General features: G+C 37.2%; 1 protein-coding gene across 2 annotated transcripts in view; it reads left to right on the top strand.

Moving 5' to 3' along the window:
- TBC1D5 (TBC1 domain family member 5) overlaps nucleotides 1-16,406 on the top strand; it is a 486,227-nt gene that overhangs the window by 333,964 nt on the left and 135,857 nt on the right. For both annotated transcript variants that reach the window (XM_029940340.1, XM_029940339.1), the window contains one exon: nucleotides 11,909-12,051. In XM_029940340.1, coding sequence (XP_029796200.1) covers nucleotides 11,909-12,051 — 143 coding nt within the window. The remainder of the gene's footprint in view (nucleotides 1-11,908; nucleotides 12,052-16,406) is intronic.

Here is a 16,406-nt window from a genome sequence, read left to right as displayed (position 1 = left end):
ACATACCAATTCCACAGTTCTGTGCATTACTCAGGTGCTCCGCCGTGTAAGTGTGGTCACCCATCTGTCACCATACAGTGTCGTTACAGTATTATTGGCTACATTCCCTATGGTGTACTTTTCATCTCTGTGGCTTATTTATTTTCTAACTGGAAGTTACCTCTTAAACCCCTCCTTCCCATTTTGTCTGTCCCTACCCCAACCTCCCCTCTGTCAACCACCAGTTTATTCTTTATATTTAAGAGTCTTTTTGTTGGTTTTGCTTGTTAAATAACACATGCAGAATTCATCTTTTTCTGTGTGACTTACTTCACTTAGCATAATGTCCTTGAGGTCCATTCATGTTATCACAAATGGCAAGATTGTGTTCTTTTTTTGACTGAGTAACATTCCATTGTGTGTGTATGTATATATATGTATGTGTGTATGTGTGTGTATGTGTATGTATGTATATGTGTGACATATGTATGTGTATGTGTGATATGTGTGACATATGATTTACATATTTCATAAATCACACCTTTTCCATTCATCTGTTGGTGGGCACTTCTGCCGCATCCATACCTTGGCTATTGTAGATAATTCTGCAATAAACATAGGAGCGCATATATCTTTTAGAATTAGTGTTATATTTGCTGTTTTATTTTCATTGGGTTGTAATTCCATCCAGTTGTGGAATTACTAGATCATGTGGTATTTCTATTTTTTATTTTCTGAGAAACATCCATGCTATTTTCCATAGCCAGTGCATCAGTTTACATTCTCACAGTATAGGCAGGCTCCCTTTACTCCTCATCCTAACCAACATTTGTTATTTCTTGTCTTTTTGATACTAGCCATTCTGACAGGTGTGGGGTGATAGCTGTTTGTGGTTTGGATTTTCATTTCTTGGATTAGTGATGTTAAGCATCTTTTTACGTCTGTTGGCTATATATATGTCATCTTTGAAAAAAATGTCTGTAGGGTCCTCTGCCCGTTTTTAAATTGGATGATTTGGTTTCGTGGTGTTGAGTTTTATGAGTTCTTTATGTATTTTGGATATTAACCTCTGCTGGGTTACATCATTTGCAAATATCTATTCCCATTCAGTAGTTTGCTTTTTATTTTGTTGATGTTTCCTTTGCTGTGCAAACATTTTTTAATTTGATATAGCTCTAATAGTTTATTTTTGCTTTTGTTTCCTTTGCCTGAAGAGACATACCCGTGAATATGTTGCTATTGCTGATGTCCAAGAGAATACTGCCTGTGTTTCCTTTTAGAGTTTAGTGGTTTCAGGTCTCATATTTAGGCTTCTTTTTTTTTTTCTTTTTAACTTTTTCACTGTTTATTTTTTAGACACAGAGACAGAGTATGAGCGTAAGAGGGGCAGAGAGAGAGAGGGAGACACAGAATCTGAAGCAGACTCTAGATTCTGAGCTATCAACACAGAGCCTGACATGGGGCTCAAACCCACAAACTGCAAAATCATGACCTGAGCTGAAGTCATATGCTTAACCAACTGAGCCACTCAGGCATTCCCTCATATTTAGGTTTTTAATCCAATTTGGGTGTTTTTTTGTGTGTATAGTATAAGAAAGTGGTCCACTTTAAATCTTTCACAAGGAGCTCTCCAGTTTCCCCAACACTACTTATTAAAAGACTATCTTTTCCCCTTTGTAAATTCTTTTCATTCTTCCTGTTGTTAATGTCATATCACATTGATTGGTTTAGTAAACCACCCTTGTATCCCCGGAACAAATCCCATTTAATTGTGGTGAATGATCTTTGTAATATATTGCTGAATTTATTTTGCTTCTATTTTCTTGAGGATTTTTGTATCCATGGTCATCAGATATTGGCCTGCAGTTTTTTGTTTGTTTTTGATTTTGTTTTTTTGGTTTTTTTAGTATCTTTGTCTGATTTTGGTCTCAGGGTAATGCTTGCCTTGTAAAATGAGCTTGGAAGCATTCTTTACCCTTCAATTTTTTGGAATAGTGTAAGAAGAATAGATATTAGCTCTTCTTCAAATGTTTAGTAGAATTTACCTGTGAGGTCATCTGGTCTTGGACTTTTGTTTGTTGGGAGTTCTTTGATTATCATCTCATTCAGGCTTAGAAGATTCTACATTTCTAGAAATGTATCCATTTCCTCTAGGGTATCTAGTTTGTTGGCATATAATTTTTCATAATGTTCCTTTATAATTATTTATATTTCTGTAGTGTCAGTTATTTCTTCTCTTTCATTTCTGTTTTTATTTGAGTCCTCTCTCTTTTTTTATTGTTGAGTCTGGCTAAAGGTTTATCAATTTTATCTTTTCAAAGCACCAGCTCTTGGTTTCATTGATCTTTTCTATTGTTTTTTAGTCTCTATTTCTTTTATTTCCACTCTAATCTCTGGTATTTCCTTCCTTCTACTAGCTTTGGTCTTTGTTTTGTTTTCTAATTCCTTTGGGTGTAAGGTTGGGTTGTTTATTTGAGATTTTTTTTTTTAATTTCTTGAGGTAGACCTATATCACTATAAACTTCCTTCTTAGAACTACTTTTGTAACATCCCAAACACCATTGTGTTTATTTTATTTTGTACTTTAAATGCCTGGTTTTTGTTTTTTTCCCCAAAGACAGATCTGTCTGAGCAAGTTGATTGTATAGAACGTTAGAATGAGAATAGCTTACAAGTGAAGCAGAAACACCAAAGAGCTGACCATTCAGCTGGGCTCCGAGTATTATATGGCTTCTACGTGGGAAATGAGAGAATGACCTTTTGGGTCCTGATGGCATTGGGATTCTCTGATTTGAGGACCCACACCCAGGACTGAGACACTTCCCTCCTGGGCTCTGTCTCTTTGCACTCAGCTACAGCCACGTCCTGTCATGTCCCAACTCTCTTACCTCCTTAGAATGAATCACAAGAGAAGCCCAGGAAAGCCATTAGCTCAGGACTAAGCACAAAGGGCCTCAAATTTAGAGTGCTCACTCTGCCTTCAAATGAGATTATATCTATCCATCACAGAAAATTTATGTTTAAAAAACATTGACTTGTAAATGTAGCATATAAAATGTCACACGTTTTATAGCCTTGTTTTGGCATTTCTTCAGAGTTTAAAAAAAAAATCCAAGTGGCCTAGCCTCTCCCAATCTTTGGGAGGCCTCCTTGTCTCCTACGTCTCTGTCTCTCCTTTTTATTGGTTAATGTTTTTATAGGTTTGGGGGTGAGGGTGGGAAATATAGATGTTAACAGTGATAGAATATGAAGAGGTGTTAGGCTCTGTGTGCTTTCTGTCCCAGACAGTAGATATTTAGTGAATGTTGGTCCAGTGACTGAACACATGAGTAAACTGATTTAAAGACCCGCATTCCAGGACTGAGCTGAGCTAAGGAGATGCAGAGAGAACCCCGAATTGCCTGTGTACTGATTCTCTCAAAGTGGGGCACGCAGATCAGCAGCACCAGCTACTCCAGGGAACTAGTTCAAGATCTGATTATCAGGCCTCACCTGAATCTCAGAATCAGAATCCAAAAAGTTCAAGTAAGAGTTTCAGCAATGCGTGTGTTAGTAAGGCCTCCAGGCTAGTCTGATACATGCTAGTGTGAGACTACTGCTCTAATTAGAAGAGTCATTCAATAGTTTAAGACTTTTCTTCTCCTGGAATAACAATTTATATGAATGCATGGTGGATTTTAGGAGCCTGACAGCTGGCACCTTAAAATGGACAGGAAACAGGAATTTGTCACCTAGGCCACTGCTTCTCAAACATTAATATACCCACTGATCCCTTGGGGGTCTTATTAAAATGAAGATTCTGATTTCAGTAAGATTATATTAGGGGCCTAAGAGCCTGCGTTTCTGACAAGCTCCTAGGAGATGATCCTTGTCCTAAAATCATACTTGGAGTACGAAGGTTTTAGTAGATGATAGGGTCCAGCTCAGGAGCATCTGAGTTATGAGCAAGCTGGGAGCCAGAGCTCAGGAAATGTAGGGGGAAGTCCAGGAAGTCTTAGGAGGTTTTGATCAATTTGTAACATAGGGGTGATCAGGGGCGCCTGGGTGGCTCAGTTGGTTAAGCATCCGGCTTCGGCTCAGGTCATGATCTCACGGTTCGTGGGTTCGAGCCCCGTGCCAGGCTCTGTGCTGACAGCTAGCTCAGAGCCAGGAGCCTGCTTCAGATTCTGTATCTCTCTCTCTCTCTCTGACCCTCTCTTGCTCACACTGTCTCTCAAAAATAAATAAAAAAACATTAAAAAGATTTTTTTTAAAACATAGGTGTGATCACTTACTGCTTAATAAGTGTGTATCCAGGGATTCCTACAGAGATTTAAAAAAACACAAAAAACAACTTAGGGAAATGTCTACTTAGCGGCTAGGAAACCTGTGAGAGAACTAGGATGTAGGGTCAAGATCAAGAAGACCCCTGGTTAAGAACAGCTGACTGGGGAAGAGGATTCATAATAATTTAATAAACATTTGTTAATACACTACTTTATGTCTAATACCGAATACCCCAAGGAGCTTGTGATCTGCTGGAGAAGGGAGGGAAGCCAAACCGAACTATCAGTAACTAACCCTTCAGCTGGAATTTGCGTAGCAGTGCCTTTATGTCTAGAAAACGTAATCGGGAAGCAGTGACACCAGTACATAACAGAACCGCCAAACATCAGCTCTGCCTGAAGGACCTGTCCCACTTCTGAGCAGCCCGGTGGGGTCAGGGTGACTCATGGGATCAGGAAGAAGAGAAGGAAGACAGAACCAGTGAAATCAATCCCAGAGGATGTTTGCAGCTATAGATTAAGTGATAAGAGGTCAAAAGGAATCTAGCAGCACTGCTTCCTCTCAGGAATGGGTTCAGGTAGACTGTCTTGATGACATCGTACCAGCATACAGATTTGTGGTCTTACCTGTTTCCTAGATCGCAAAGATGCTGATATTTTTCAGCTTAGTGCTATGCCTCATGTCAGTTCTTCCAACAACGCGTGTAAATATATTAGGAGAGTTATGCAGCGGAAGTTGAAAAGTATTACTCAGTGAGGTTAAGATCCTATTGGTATATGAAATGCTCTGTGACAATTAAAAAAAGTAACACAAGTTTTTATTTTTTAATGAGTTTCAGATTAGGGAGGATAGGAGCAGTTATTTTTAGCAATTTGCATGCTCTTTTAGAAGACTGATTTGATCACAATTCCCTTTCCTAAGGTAAAATGACAGAACAAAGGCTATTTACAAACTTTCTAGAAGTAAAAATGATCTGTAGTATGAATAAAACCTAGTATTCACAGAGCCTAAAATTAATTTTTCCATAATGACAACCAAATGTACATTAATGCTTCATGTTCTTATAAGGCAGTAGTGGCTTCCAAGTGATTTTCTCAAGGAGATGCCCAGTATTACTTGTACTGGAGTCCAAGTAAGTGATAGGGTAAAAAAAAAAAAAAAAAAAAAAAAAAAATTCAGATCTCAGCAACTTTCACCCCTATAGTCTTCTCAAGGTAGAGCTAAGATTCTAACTCCATACTGGTTGGAAATACAATAGGATTCTCAAAGAGAATCCTGTTCATACCATCCTGTTCATACCACTAAATCTATATTGAAGTCATACCATCTTTTACTAGCTTTATTTGGATCACACATCTTAAAATTACCCAGCCCTTTGAAGTACCATACTTATAAACCAAATAGCATGTATACATTAAAAAAAGAAGAAGAGGGGTGTGTTGGAGTGCCTGCTGGCTTAGTTGGCAGAGCATGTGGCTATTGGTCTCAGGGCCATGAGTTTGAGCCCCACATTGGGAATGGAGCCTACTTTTAAAAAAAATTTTTTAAGGGTTGTATGAGTGTGTGTGTGTGTGTGTGAGAGAGAGAGAGAGAAAGAGAGAGAGAGAGAGAGAATACTCAAAAATTATACAACCTCTAAATGTAGGATGGTCATCGTCTAGATCCGCATTCTCATGAGCATCTTATACCTCTGAAAAAACAGATACGCAGGCTGTATTCTCCATTCAGACTATTTTTGCAAAGGGTGTATTACAGTTGTACAGCTTCAAACATTTGCCAAGGAGAATAAATTATAGTAGGAATGGGTGGTAATTATTAGGAACTTATTTTGGGAATAAGAAACCTTCCTTAATAAAGGGCTATGTACTGCCCTCTGAAAGGAAAAGAGAATTTTCCCCAAAGTTAAAAATGTACTTTTAACAGTTTGCATACATATGCTATGGGGGTTAAATTAAGTTTAACATGTGTTTCCAGAAGGCCAAATTCAAGCTGGGTTCAACCCATGGATGACAAGGAGCCCATAGAAGGCACATTAGAATTGCTTAAAGATAATAACTAATTCAAAGTTTCTTTTCCTTTTCCTTTTGAAGCAGAGTTTAACAGGCTTGAAGTATTCAGATCTTTCTGTAACACATGCAGATCCCAAACATTTTTAAGAGGACCAAGTTGAAATAGTACTAGATAAAGGAAAAAAAATTAATAAACAGGCTAAGCATCTTCCAACAATGTATTCTGCAGCACTGTTAGAAGAATGTGAAATTGGGGGGGGGGATGCTTTATTTTGGCTTCCATCTTTTGTGGCTCTTCAAAGAAGTTAGAATTAAAGATGAGAATGCCTTGTGACCCTAATTATAATAACTATAATACTTGGTTCTAATTTTAAGACTATTTTCATAGAGTTGAGGTAAAGGAAAACTGAGGGTAAATTAATTTTAAAAGAACTGAGTACAAAGGAGTGCAAATAAGAAGAGCCTCAACGTCTTCCAGGAGTGGCCAACCACGGATTCGAGTACTTGGTTGGCTGTTGTTTTCCCCTGATGCTAATACAGAATTTGGATTCTGTGTTTATTACCTACCAGGCAAGGGTTATTTAAAAATTGTTAGTTTTGGGGGCGCCTGGGTGGCTCAGTCGGTTAAGCAGCCGGCTTCCGCTCAGGTCATGATCTCTCAGTTCGTGGGTTCGAGCCCCGCGTCGGGCTCTGTGCTGACAGCTAGCTCAGAGCCTGGAGCCTGCTTCGGATTCTGTGTCTCCCTCTCTCTGACCCTCCCCTGCTCGCGCTGTCTCTCTCTGTCTCTCAAAAATAAATAAAAGACATAAAAAAAATTTTTTTTTAAATTGTTAGTTTTGAAAAGTACAAGTGAACAGAAAGCAAAAAAGTAAAATTAATATCATTAAACAAAAATCTGACATTGTTCTCTTGCATTCCAGTATGGTTACCCAGTACTATCATTCGGTGATCACAGGTTGTTTGAGATACCTTTATGATGTTTGTTAAATTAAATTGAACATACCTTTTTTATTTTACTTGTTCTTCTAAGCTGGCTATACCTATATCTTATTAAAGGTTTATTAAAGGGAAAAGAAAAGGAAATGGAGAAATATTAAGTTTCTGTACATATAACCTACTACAGCCATGTTGGATGAAGGCTATGTTTAGTTAAACCTCAAATTGGTCATTTTCATAAACTGCTAAAAAAAAATGGATTTCTCTTGGTGTTTCCATGGGTCATTCGCCAAGCAATAATGCCATCAGGAGTTACTGATCCCCTGGGGATAGCAGCTTAATTATACAGAAATTTTAAATTGAGAATCGTGGTATAAGTGCAGACATAGAAACTGTCCTGTCTTTGGGTGGTTTATTATTAAATTTAATACCTCAAATGGCCTTTCTTGTTTTTGTAGATTTTAATTGCTAGGTCAGTCTGGTAAAATATGAATTATTGTATTATCACAAGTTATAAAATGTGTATGATTATGAGCATTGCAATCTGCAGGTGTAACATACATAAAGCAAGATTAATAGTATCAAGCAATTAAACTGAAGCTATCTTTAAGGGGAAAAGAAAGCCTTAATGCTACCCTTAAGTGTAAGTTAAACACGCTAAATATTTTTAACTGCAATAAAAGCATGTTAATTTTAGGAGTGACTTCTTTATAAGACCTCATTTCTTCGAGTAAGTTTTCCTTTCTAAGAATACAAAAGCTTACTGAAATAATTTCTGTTGGTAACTCATGCCATAAAGAACGGAATTTTTCCTTGGCTTTTAAGCTCAATGAAGAAAGCCCAAAATAGCACAGGAAATTTTGTATGTGGTGAATATATGTATGAACTAAATCCAGTAGGGATTAAAATGATTAAATTATTGATAAGGTCATTGTTGGTCCCAAAGCATTCCATTAGTCATACGGTACTACTTAAATATTTTGAGAATTTGGCTTTAATTTTTCTATAATTGCATATAAAATAGGGGAAACTAGGTTTTGCTTTAATTTTATATCTTTGCATGTATAACTTACTAGCAGTCTTATATAAAAGGAACATGCCAGGCATCTAATAATAAATTCTTTTCCTTATGTGTTTCTGGGTTTTTTTCCACTTCCTGAATTATTTTTATGCCTCCACTAACAAGATCACTGCCTGTACTTTCAATTTAGCTACACCTTTGCCTCTCACTAGCATGACAGGTGGCTTTATAGTGAGTTTATTAGGACCTTGGTAAATACATAAAACAGTTAGCAAAGTGTACAGAGCTCTTTACAAAGAACTTTCTGGATCTGTCTGTCTCTCTCTCTCACACACGATTTGGTCTTTCTCGCGTGCGCGCGCGCGCTCTCTCTCTCTCTCTCTCTCTCACTCACACACACACACACACACACACACACACACGATTTGGTCCTTGCCCTGGAATTATTTAGCAGTGTACTTGGCAAGGTGCAACTTCAAAAATAAAGCACTGTGAAACATTTATAAAGCAGAACATCACAGATTACACATTGAATCTAAAAGTATTGAAGACTTACGTTCTCTACAGTTTTGATGATGTTTTTTATTCAATGTAGATTGCGAGATATTTATATCTGTCCCTCCTGACAGTGTCACGGCTGAGATTGCATGTAGGTATGATTGGGGTCATCTTTGAAGCTAAGCCAACACAACCCTAATCGGCAGGAAAGTTGCATGAGAAGTTTGAGCAGTAACTAGGCATTTTGTTATAGAAATAATAGGAATGTATATCCGATTTCTTTAAAAAGGGAGGCTGAGTGTTGGGTGTTTTTGTTTGTTTGTTTTTTGGGATTTTTTGCTCTTGAAGCACCATCTGTGATGAAACTAACAACGTGACTGTCCATAAGAAAATGAGAGGACTTTGAGCTTTAACCAAGGGGCAGAAAGATAGTATTTTATTCTGTGTGGTATCTGTGAACTTTCCTCAGTTCTTTTTCCTTTTTTTTGCTAAATGATGTCTATTATAGCATGGTAGATGATGTCAGCTTTTTTCAACAGTCATTTTGTTTTTAATGGAAGATAACAGGGAAAACACATAGAAAATAAGAAGGTTAACCAAAAGTAATGTCTTCCAGGAAATACCAGCCACAGTTATTAAATGGGCTTACTAAAATAAGGAAAGTATTAAAATAACCTCCGTGAATGAAAGAAGTGAGTTCAAGGCACAGTACAATTTTATAGGTTTAATTCTTTTCATTCTTTTTTTAAATTATTTTATTGGAATATAGCTGACACGCAATATTACGTTAGTTTCAGGCGTACAACATAGTGCTAGGACAAGTTCATACATTATGCTTATGCTCACCTCAAATGTGGCTTCTGCCTTCATATAGGTGTGATTCTTGAATTTCGTACTGGCATCCAGATTTGAACCAGGAAGGATCAGTTAAATGTCAGAATATTTTTATTTTGAAAATGCCAAACTTTGCCTATTAAGCCAAGATCATTCTCATTTATTTTTATTTTTCAGCTTTATTGAAATATAATTGGCAAATAAAATATTAAGACATTTAAAGTGTACATTGTAACCATTTGATGTCCATCTTGTTAATCAACACATTTGTTATCTCACATATTTTATTGATTGATTCATTCATTTATTTTTGGTGAGGATATTTTAGTTCTCTTGGCAAATTTTGATTATACAAAATAGTGTTATCAATTATAGTCAGCATGTTACACTTTGGGTCTTTATCAGTTTTTTCACTAATGAATTTTTCTTCCAATTGTATTGGCTGAATAAATGACCACATTCTAACTGTTCTAGTCATTTAATAATACATATAAAATTACCAGTTTAAAGATCCTGTTTTTAAACAGGTCCCTAAAATGGTTGAATCCAGGTATTTTTGTTTTGCTCACTCTCTGGTTCTCCTGATACTCCTTGTGAGACTCGTGGATTCTTCGTCATTTCAAGAAGAGCAACCTATTTAATTTAGAGCTATTTTTGCACTTCTTAAAATAGTGAATATTGGCATTTGTAATTTGAAAGAGTTAGAAGTGTGTAGAGAGGTAATGTTTTTCCTGAAGCCACATAACTAAACAATATTAGACCAAAAAATATATATATTTTTAGACATCTCTCATGTTAGAAGTGGATTCAGAATTAAAAGATAGTAAAAATTGTAAAAGACACTGTTACTCTTTTAAAAAGATAAATGTTACTTAGGCATTAAATCTCTTTCGCGAAAAACTGAGTATCATAATTTAAGATGTAATTGTAAGTACAATTTAATCTGTTTATTAATTTGATATGAATGAAACTCAAGTATTTGATCATATGGTTCCTAATGACTGTGATACATATGTGTGAGTATACTCTATCTTGTCACAGCTTTGATTCATCCTTAAATATAATATTCCCTGAAGAAAATATTTGAATTTTTTGGTGGAGAGGGCTCACTTTAACCCCGCAGATGGTTCTATTTGGTTTCTAATTTTGCAAAGAGGTCATTTCTTTTAACTAATTTTTAAAGAATTTCCTCTATTCTATACTATTTGGTATACTAGAAATTTGGAATTTTTGATTCTTTGTTATATGCCAAAACCACATAGAATTCTAGCTGAAATTCCTGGAGAAAGTCTTATGTAAGGAAATTGTAGCTGTGTTATGTAAAATTAGAAGTAAGTGGATAAAAGCATATCAAAGCAAATTATTTTAATTTTCTTGTAAGAATTACTTAAGAATAGCTTACAGGCATTTACTGAAAGTTTAAAGTATAACTATTTATGACATATAATCATATACAGACCTTGTTGAGTATTCTTATAAGCTGATTATGTCTACTTATAGCACAGATGTCGCATTTGCCTGGCCACAGAAATGACTGTGTATTTTAAAATGTAACTAAAAAGATAACCTCACTGGTAAGGTATATCTAGTCTAAAGTTTAAATATAGTATCACTATTTGTTTTATTTAAAATAACTATCTGCACTTGACCAAAGAAAAGATATCTGTTTTTTCCCACATTTAATTTTAAAATGAAGAGGGCAGAGGAAAGGGGTTGTGGGGTGATGGTCATGGAGGGGGGCACTTGTGGGAAAGAGCACTGGGTGTTCTATGGAAACCAACTTGGCAATAAACTATTAATAAATTAAATAAAATGAGTATTTTAAAGAGTGAAATGTGAGAATGCAGTTTTCTGTTTAGTTATAGTTAATTATAGTATAATATATAATAATAATATAATATAGTATAATTATAGTATAATCATTTGCAAAAGTCCAGTAAACAACAGCGGCAGCGGCAACAATAACAACAAAACATGAATGTTCATAAAATTTTAGAAAATTCAATTTTTTAATCCTAACCTTACATATGATGTGACTGTCAGACCAGTGTGCATTCATTGTCCTCCTTGCATTTTGAGTTTGGAGGTTTCTATTAAATATGAAAAATTTCTGCCTTTTCAAATAGTTTTCTAGTGTTTTATACACATAGGAATAAACTTTAATTGTGATCCAGTTATAAAATTACAAAATTCATCTGAAAGCTTAAAACTTGGATTTTACTGTATTATGTTTTCAGTATGTACTAATTCTCAGTGTAATCAGTTAAAAATTATAATTTTTTTCACAGTTATAGTAGAAAATGACTCCTCTTTATATTGCTCTTAAAACTGCTGTTTTCTGAATTCGGGTTTTGTTTCTCTGCAGACGGTGGGTCCGGCTACTCTTTGGGCGAGAGTTCCCCCTGCAGGATCTTCTGGTGGTCTGGGATGCCTTGTTTGCAGACAGCCTGAGCCTGAGTTTGGTTGATTACATCTTCATAGCCATGTTACTCTACATCCGCGATGCTTGTAAGTGTTAATGACCTTGCCTGCATTCAAGTAGGTGGTCCGGAGTTTTTAAATGTGTTTTATCTTTTAAATATGTTTTATCTTTTATTCTGAATTACCATATATAGCTTTTTATAGTAGGTAATTTATTGAAGTTTCAAAGGAGCATACTACATATCTTTTTGTTAGTTAACTATGTACATATTGGGAGATGCGGGTGATTTTATCCTGAGAGAATTGGAATATTCTTCAGAACTATTTTTCCAAAGACTTTACTCCTGCTTTAATCTCCTCATTACACATTTGTGAAAAGCACGTATAGAAAGCCAGTATTTCAGATATGTTTAGAGCTCCACCTTCTGACAGGTAAGGAGTATTCAAAGTTATTTATCAGGCGATTGGAGCTATTTTTATAGTATCAACAACTTGCCAATGAAGAATAAATATTACATTTAAAGATATTTTAACTTCTTCTCAGTTATACTTTGGCCAAACGCATTTCTCAGTTGATTGCCAAATGGTAGACGTACTCCTGTCTCATCAGATCTACCTTAGGATGCTTGCCATGGCTGGAAAGCCAGCGCCTGTCTGTTGTGAGGAGTCTCATAATCTGCAGCTTGAAGAAAATATCAGCATGTCTTAAATCTCGAAATACCTCAAATTGTTTTCCTTCTCAGAAAAATAATCACGGTTCACAAAACAAGATTTGTAAGCCAAAGTGTAATTAGGAAAGATTGCACAACGTGATGATTAAATAGGAAATTAAAAAAAAAAACCGTCATCAGAGTAGGACTTTGTCAGTAGAACATAAACTACTCGGCGCCCTTCATAATCCTGACTGTTACATGGCTCTGTGGCGCTCTGTTTTGTTCACTGAATACCAGTTGCACCAGATGCTCTTGCTACGCCTCTGGTAACGCTAATAATATTCTTTAAAATTTTAGCATATACTCTTTTAATTCCCCCAAAATTACTTGAATGAGTAAGTGACAGGAGCACCACATTTCATCCAAAAATTGTGAGTTTTTTCTGTGCCCTGAAGGTCAGATAGTTTGGGTTTTGACAGACAAAGTGGAAAGTTCCTTCTTTCTGAGTCAGAGCTAATCATATAAGAACATGGAAATTATAAGAGCTAACATCTGGAAAGAAGAGAAAGATGTTTGGGTAGATTTGATGGATACTAAATTTTAGGATATTCAATATTGCTCTCTCATTTTAAAGTAGTGTGAATTTTTTAATGTAAGTAAACAAAAAAAGAATGAGTATCCTCTTTTAGAAAAAATATCATTTGGTATATTGCCACAAAATTTTCCAATTCAAACAACTATTGAAATATATTCTGATTTTCTGTAGTCTGAAATAATTAAGTATTTGCTCTTTTCTTAACTTTGGTGTATCACAAATGTATATTTTGTAATTTAATCATCCTGTCTCCTATGCTAAGATCTACTTTTTGAAATTAATTTCATGAAACGGGCAAATTTTTGGCAGCTGAAGCCCTTACACACTTTCAGTTCATCTATTGATGTTATAAAACGTATGGGCCCATGTGGGGAAAATGCAGAGATAATGAAATCGCTTATTCCTTTCAATATCTAGGCCAGTTTATTTTAACTTGCTTGTTTAAATCCATAACGGTGGATGAGATCTCCTAAAAATAGGGTGACTGTTAAGTTCTAGGGTCACTGCCCTTATGCTCGAGAAGTCTATCCACTAGGAGGAAAGACTACAATTAAGTTCAAACTAACACACCCAGTGCTGTGGTTGGGGTGTGGATAGAGTGTGTAAGATTAAAGGAGAGGCACTGAACTCCCCTCTGGGTCAGATATGAGTGACTGGAGAAGACGGTGGAGGTGTTGGCGGTTAAATAAAGGGATCTGAATTTCAGGTGGAAGGAACAGCATGAACAAATGCCTGAAAGTGAGAAACAGTTTAATGGGAGAGAGAGAGACTGTGTTTGCCAGCCATTTGGTATTGGAGTGCAAAGGGAGACTGACAGGTTGTGAGACCAAAGAAATGAACAGGGATAGGGTTGTGATGAAAGTCTTTATCCTGTAAATAATAGTGAGCTCCTGAAGGGCTCAGAGCAGAAGCATTGTCATTGTTAGATCACTCTGATGGCACTGTGGAGAATAGATGTAAAGGAGACAAGAAAGAGTAAAGCAAAGAAATCCAGATAAAAGGTTATGACAGCTGTTCAGAGGAAAATTGTAGATTAGAGAAATCTTCAAAATTAAATCAGCATGTCGTGGTGACTAAATATGGGTGAGGAAGAACAGGAAGTCTAAAACAGTCCCCAGCTTGGGGAGTTGAGTGACTAGGTAATATGTGTAACTTGGATAGGAAATGAGGATTAGCATGTTTTAGGAAAGGAAATGATTAAGTTTTGGTCCTACTGAATCTGAGATCTGTGAGAAATAATAACCTGAAGATTTGGAAAATGAAGTTCAATGTCAATATTAAGGCTACAGATTTAGTTTTACAAACGTATAATAGGTATGTGTTAGTTAACACCGTAATACTGGATGTGACCTCATAAGAACAGGGTGACCATATATCCCGATTGTTTGGGACAGTCTTGGTTTACACCTGCGAATCAAGAGTAATATTACTAACCTGCCCTCTTGCACTCTCAAAGACCTCCTGTTAGGATCAGGAGAGTTACATGGTCAGCCCCCCGAGGCGGGCACTTATAGAAGAAGGTAGACAAAGGTGGGGCTCTGCACTTGACATCAGTGTTTAAAGCACCAGAGAAGAAAAGGTTTGTGCTGGAACCTCACCAAACTGTTATCTGAGCCCAGGGAAGTACTGGGGGCTGAATGTGCTGAGGTATGCTAAGGTAAGGGGGAAACGTCCATGAACTTGGCCCGGTAGAGGGACAGTCCTCGGATGTCCTTGCCAGAATGGTTTAGTGGAGTGGTACAGCAGCAGCTGGATTGTGATGGGTTGAAGAGTGACCGGACAGCTAAAAAGTATAATAGCTTTCTCTACAGTTGTGTTCTTGTTCCTGGTGCTTTCTATATGTATTACGGTTTCAACTTAAAAGGTCAATTCCATAAAAAGAAGAGAATGTAGAGATAGCGCGTGTAGAGTAATCTTCGAAGACAGCAGAGCAGGGATGAAGAGAGATGTAACTCGGGGGTCAGTGTAGGGACAAAGAAAGTTGGATGGCTTTAGAATAAGATCAGAGCTCATTGGAGGCCAGGGAGAACCAGTTGAGGGTTTACTTCTCGACTGGTCTTAAGTTGGTCCCTCAAGGATCAACCAACACTAGTTGCCCCCCCACTCCGTTCCATTGATGAAACCTATGAAACGATAAATTATTCTGTTTACTTGAAGTTTTTGTTTATTGTTTGTTCTTCATACCCACTCCCCTACCCCCCAATAAGAGACCGGAGTTTTTCTGTCTTGGTTTCCGTACCCTATCCTGGCATCTAGAACAGGGCCTGGTACATAGTAATCTTAATGAATATTTTTTGGGTGAAATAATTGAAGAAACAAGGGCTTAGAGGCCATGGAATGAGATTAGGAGTCCTATGGGACAGGAATGAAAAAGTTGTTGCAGATCCTGGATGAAGGTACTATGCAGGTTTCAGAAGTAGACTAGTCGATAGGTTGGAGAATATGGGAAGTGGAGGAATTGTGTGTCTGATACAGGAGGAGGCAAGGTTGTCTGCTGTGAGTGAGGCATGGTAGGGTTAGGGAGCTTAGGGCATGCCTGGGCGGTGTGGAAGAGATGGCTGACCCTGGACTAGGACAAGCTGGTCTAGCTGGTAAAGATCCTATCCTGCAGGCACTAATAGTGGGCAGTAGAATCAAGCCTCAAGGTTAGGATTTTCTGAGCCACACACTGCAGTCTAGGCATACAAATGAAGCAGATCTAGGCTCCAAGCTAGGCCCACATCCAAATGAATTAGGCAGAACTGAAGGGAAGCTAAGGGGTGGAGGGTGTTGAGTGCAGTTTTAAGAGAGTGATTTGGAATGGGTAGGGAGGGAAGCCAGGCCAGGAGAAGACTATGGGGAAATCAGAGTATGAAGGGATTCAGGGTAGAATGAGACTTAAAAGCATCAGAGGCGGGTGCCTGGGTGGCTCAGTCAGTTGAGCATCTGACTTCAGCTCAGGTCATGATCTCACGGTTTGTGGGTTCGAGCCCCGTGTCAGGCTCTGTGCTGACACCTAGCTCAGAGCCTGGAGCCTGCTTCAGATTCTGTATCTCCCTCTCTCTCTGACCCTCCCCTGCTCACGCTGTCTCTCTCTGTCTCTCAAAAATAATAAGAAACATAAAAAAAAATTCTTTAAAAAAAAAGCATCAGAGGTGTGGTTAAAGGAGAGGCTATTGAGCAGTTATGGGTGTGACCAGGATAGTTGAAAGTAG

This window comes from Suricata suricatta, chromosome 5 (assembly GCF_006229205.1).
Source record: "Suricata suricatta isolate VVHF042 chromosome 5, meerkat_22Aug2017_6uvM2_HiC, whole genome shotgun sequence".
Classification (NCBI taxonomy): Eukaryota; Metazoa; Chordata; class Mammalia; order Carnivora; family Herpestidae; genus Suricata; species Suricata suricatta.
Note: the sequence above shows the minus strand (reverse complement) of the source record. Positions and strands in the feature narration are given on the sequence as shown.